Source organism: Crocodylus porosus, unplaced genomic scaffold (assembly GCF_001723895.1).
Source record: "Crocodylus porosus isolate Cpor-Errol unplaced genomic scaffold, CroPor_comp1, whole genome shotgun sequence".
Taxonomy (NCBI): Eukaryota; Metazoa; Chordata; order Crocodylia; family Crocodylidae; genus Crocodylus; species Crocodylus porosus.
In genome coordinates this window covers 39,729,310-39,734,481 of record NW_017728949.1, presented here as the reverse complement: position 1 = coordinate 39,734,481, position 5,172 = coordinate 39,729,310, and the positions used below count along the sequence as shown (strand labels likewise).

The 5,172-nt window shown below is 47.8% G+C and overlaps 1 protein-coding gene and 1 long non-coding RNA gene across 2 annotated transcripts in view; one reads left to right on the top strand and one right to left on the bottom strand.

Annotated features, from left to right (window-relative positions):
* The window catches only part of HOXD9 (homeobox D9), a 2,117-nt gene extending 1,161 nt beyond the window's left edge, over positions 1-956 (top strand). The window contains 1 exon segment of the mRNA XM_019554342.1: positions 1-956. Within this exon segment, the coding sequence (XP_019409887.1) occupies positions 1-227 (227 nt within the window). The 3' untranslated portion in view covers positions 228-956.
* LOC109323010 lies at positions 315-5,165 on the bottom strand. The gene is made up of 2 exons (XR_002104525.1): positions 5,048-5,165; positions 315-4,517 (listed from the first exon to the last, which is right to left on the bottom strand). It is a non-coding gene; the product is annotated as an uncharacterized LOC109323010 (long non-coding RNA).
* Positions 5,166-5,172: the final 7 nt, after the last annotated feature.

The window sequence follows — 5,172 nt, the reverse complement described above, 5'->3', positions numbered from 1 at the left end:
ACTGGATCCACGCTCGTTCAACGAGGAAAAAGCGTTGTCCCTATACAAAATACCAAACTCTGGAACTGGAAAAGGAATTCCTCTTTAACATGTACCTCACCCGAGACCGCCGTTACGAAGTAGCTAGGATTTTAAACCTCACAGAAAGACAGGTCAAAATCTGGTTTCAGAACAGAAGAATGAAAATGAAAAAGATGAACAAGGAGAAAGGAAATAAAGGAGACTAGAGCCGGGGGTGGAAATGCACGGGGGGGGGGGAGGTCTGGGTTTTATTTGTTTTTCCATCCCCCAACGACCCCAGATGCAATTTTTTTTCTCCCCCCCTTCGAACTTGAAATCAATCTGGTCTTTTTTAGCTAGAAGTGAGCTGTTGTCGATGTCGGGTATTTTTGGAAATCTGTCTTGCTCGCCAATGTGTTTCTAAAAGTTGCTTCATTTCCCGCTCTTCCTCCTTTCCCAAAACGGTCGGTTTCTAATATTGTGAGTGCACGGTAGCTTTATCTGATGTTAAATGTTTGCCATGTTTCTTAAAAGTGGTGTAGTCTAGATAGTCACTTTGCCAAAGTAAAGGTAAGGGACAGAATTATTAAGGACGATAATACAACTATATATTAAATTACAGTTACTGCAATCCATGGCGGTATTGTGTTGTCCATGACTTATTAAAAGAAGCTATTACCCAGAACCTCTGCTTTCTAGCTCTGAATTTTGCTCTTTACACTAGATGCCACGGTGAGGCAATGAGATTCCCCCCCCCTTTAGTGCACTATTTAGGAGGTTGTGTCATACTTGAAGCAGTTTTCAGTAGGCCTAACATGTCCTGATCCCTCGGGTAGTTGGAGTTCTTGATACTGATAAATGTTGTATTAGCCATCACGTTTCTAACTAGAGACCTGTTGTGATTGTTGTCACTTATTACATAATAAAGTCTGACCAGATCAGATGAAATCACTGCAGTCATCAGAGAAATGTGTGCGTTCGTCTTCTTTTTATGCCCCAGAGAAAGAGTCTTGTGTGGTGCATATGAAACAACAAATCCATGATTTCCTCAGGGTCTGGAGGTCTGGATCCTGCACAGCCCCAGCAGTTACCCTCGGGTAACTTTGGCTAATCTGTCATAAAAAACCTGGGTTTTCAAAAAGCAACAGAGACATTGATCTTTTGTTTATTTCACACACGGGAGCTTGGAAAACATATCTCTACACCTTTCATATCCAAATTAAAACTGTCTCCAAGTAGACCCTAATCCAGAAGAATATTTGAAGAAATAAAAGGAAACTTCAACCCCCTAACCTAGTCACATTTTGTCTGTGATCCTCAGTAAACACCTACTCTAGAAAGCAAATCATAAAGGGCCTGGCTTCAGTTATATGTTACAGATACGCCTACTACATGATCTTTCTTGAAATATGTTATATACAAGTTGTCTTTCAAAAAACCAGTGAGGTTTCACGTGTGATCTCTTGGAATAATTCAAGAAATATTTCCGAAATAACCCTCCACAGGCAATGATTTAAGATGATGCATGCTTTCTTAAATCTTCCCCGTCCCTATTTCTAATCTCGCTGCTATTTAACCTGAACAATTCAGAGACTCGGAATGGGCACATAACACTACCAAGTTATCAGCTCGGGATGTGTGTCCGGGTCTGTTTAGCAACCAGTCTCCTGCCTTCAGCATTTATAAACACAGAGGACTTTATCAGGATAATTAAGATGAAGTTCATTGTAAAAAAATGCTTTGTTTAAAGAGCAACCATTAAAATGAAGGATCCGTAAATATTTATGAGCAGTTCAGTTAATTTAAGATTCAGAAGAGTTGCAGAGACCTGGTTTTTAACGTTTTACCTCTGTTTAAAAAGGCAAAGGAGCAGAGTATTAGGAAAAGGTGTTGCATGGATTCCCCATCCATTGTCGACCCTATACCTATAATTCTTTTAAAACAGGAAGAACCGAGGTATAATAAAACCATTGAGATGGCTAGACGTCTGGACCTAATGAGTTTACGATATGCTATGGCGCTTTTCTTTGAAACCATCTTATTTTGATGTTTGTGTTTGTTAGAAGAAAACAAAAATGCAGACACCCCGAGTCTTAAAATCTGGACTATAAATTTCAACAGTCAGCGTTGGGCCAAGGCAGACCGGGCAAGGAAAGACGACGCTAAGGTCGAAAAATAAAGCAATTTCTTTAAAAAAAATCAATGCATTTGTGGACATATATTTATAGAAGTGTGATTTGGTGATTAATCCTACAGCAAGCACATGCATGTTTTGGAAAATAGCAGTGTGTATTGATTGATCTGTAACTAATGTCACTAAACCGTATTATAGCAAGAAGGATACTTCATTATGTGGATTTTATCTGAGTGCTGGGAAGATAAGGAAATCAAGCCCTTGCAAGATAGGTCGAACCTGGTTTTATCATTTTTGAGTCACGAAGGCAGAGTCACACTTGTCATTGTTTGCATGTTGCTTCTCTGCTTATTTCAAAATGGCAGGAGGAAAAATAGGTGTTTGAAACAACTAGGCGGCCTCCAACTTCCGCTGAAACAGAGTACTCACCAGGGCATCGCAGCCCCTCTCTAATTCCCGTGTGTCGTCTGTGATTTAAAAATTAAAATATCAAATCATCCTATTACACCATAACTAAAACTTGGAAGGAATGGCATGCGGGGGCTGAACAAAAGAAGAGTCTTCCGTTTCGTCTGCAGTGCAAATGTATATAATTAGATCAAAAACAAGTTCAAGGCGGGGAAATCCTGAAGTTGAAAATATCAGATAATCGTTGTGCAGTAGGTAGAGAATCGGGATCAAAATCGTGATAGCAGCGGTCCGCAAAGACTGACTTAGTAGCCATCTACATCTTTTTTCCCCGCCTGTCCTGTGTGAAGGGGACACTTATAGTTTATGTTTAGACAGTTGGGGGCAATTAAAGGATGGTATAAGTATGCTAAAAAGACATGGCACGGTGAAGTCTGGGTAAAAGGCTTTTCTGTGACTACTAGGCGTAGGATCCAGGCTATATACCACGGTCTATACAACCTTTTCTCTATGTGAAAACTGCTGCTATGTACATTCTTTGGGTTGGGTATAAGCTGTGGAAATGACTTCGGAGGTTGAATGAGGAAGATAAGAGCAAGTACGACGGGAAATCATCTAATCCAAAGGTTAAAAAAAAGTCAGCTACTTTTGAATCAAAGTAGGGTAAATATGTGCACAGCAAGGAGTGAAAGCTGTCTGATTCCGACCAAGGTTGCGTTTGACCACTAGAGAGCGCTGTTGCTCCATTTTATGAGGCCTACATTTTCATGTCTTTGGTTTTCGAGCGGGGCATTTTATTAATGAATATAATATATAATCCCACTGTTAATCATGATTTTGATGTTTGTAACCAAAAATAAACACGAGCCACTATTCTTTATTCTGATCTAAAAAGATAGATTAGGGAAGCTTGCATGATCAGCTTTTTGGAGCTGATAGGAAGTCCCTCCACTGCACGGGCATGACACCACATCTGGTGATACCAGCCCAGGGATGTGGAAACGAACACGTTTCTCCGGGCTGCTTCTTCTCGTTGCCTTACATTTAAATCTTGACAAATACACTGATCAACATCCCCTGCCTAGGCTGCGAAATAAAAACCAGATGTAAGGCCGTTGGGTTGGGCCTGTTGTGGAAGAGGGCTCATTGTGCTGTCTGCGAGTTTGGTTTTTAAACTAAAACTGAAAGTGCTCGAAGCTCTGAACAGCCCCCAAGCAAAAAGCCTCGTGTATCCTTGGGATCGATCCCCAGGCTCTTGGCATGTGAACCTGAGGTTTAGCGAGACCAAGGGTGACAGAAGGTAAGGAGCTCATTTGGAAATGATTCTCTTTGTCGCCCAAATGGGGATCTTGTCCCTGTGCTTTCGGGACAAAAGAGAGAGAGAGAGAGAGAGAGAGAGAGGGATTGGTGAGGTCAGAACTGGAGTCTGTTTTCCTTAATACGAAACACACGTTTGAATTTTGTCTGCGCTCATCTGTGGGCAATAATATCGATGGGATTAGGGAATAAAACGCGTCCACATTTGGAGTGAATCACACCCGTTTATTGGAAGGCAAGGCTCTGCACGGCCGCGTGGCTCGGCGCACCAGCAGGCCTGGTCCAGCCCGGCCCCCGCCCCCGCCCGTCCCGGCGCTGGGGCCGGGGCCTGTCCCGCTTGCCCGGTGCCCGCTCTGCTGCGGTGTCGGGCAGAGGCTCCCGCGCAGCCCAGGCTGGGAAGGGCAGGGCCTGGCGCTGCGGTGTCCCGAGCAGCGCCGAGCGACGGGCCGGAGCAGGGAGCCCTGCTGACACGCTGGCGAGGGCGGGCGACACCCAGGATCACTTCCAAGGCCGCGGCTGCCCCGCTCCCAGGCTGCTCGCGGGACTTGTGCTACCTGCCCGTCTCGCCCTGCAGCTCGGCGGCGCCTCGGCCGGCTCGTGCCGGCCTGCCCGGGTCCGGTGCAGAGACGGGGCCCCCTCGGCCTGGGCTCGTGGCTCCCTGCAAACAGAGTGCGGGGAAGAGCAGTTAGCGGGACGGGAAAGCGGGGCGGGGGCTGGGATGCTCCTGGACGGAGCCACCAATGCTCCCTGCATTGCCACGAGGCGCTCACGCGTGGGGCCGGGCACCGGGGTCGGCGTGGCCTGCCCGCAGCCTCCCCGCTCTGGGGACGGGGTCCTGCCCCGAGGGCGCCCGCGGCGCCGGGCTGCAGCAGATTCAAGGCCAAGGCGCTCGGGTCACAGGCTGGATCGGGGCCCTGGATCCGGGCCGAGGGGCAGAGCGGAGCTGGGCCCGGGCGGCCCGGGAAGGGGGGTCAGCGCGTGCTGCACACCCAGAAATGCCCGGCCCGGCCCGGCCTCTGCATCGCCTCCCGCCTCCTGGGAACATTGTGCCCGAGCTCGGACTCCGTCCCCCAGCGATGCTAATGCTCCCCCGCGCATTTTTTTCCTTGCTTCGCTAACGTCGTCCGCCAAGGGTGAAATGATGGGAAGGATATTCATGGGCATGATTTCCATTAAGTAGCAATTAACCTGGGAGGCGCTGCCGGGCCTGCCCTGCGTCAAGGGTAAATGTGCATCTCATTTCCACGCCGCCTGCCCGGGGCTGGGGCTGGGGCTGGGGCTGGGGCCGGGCCGGGCCGGGCCGGGCCCGGTTG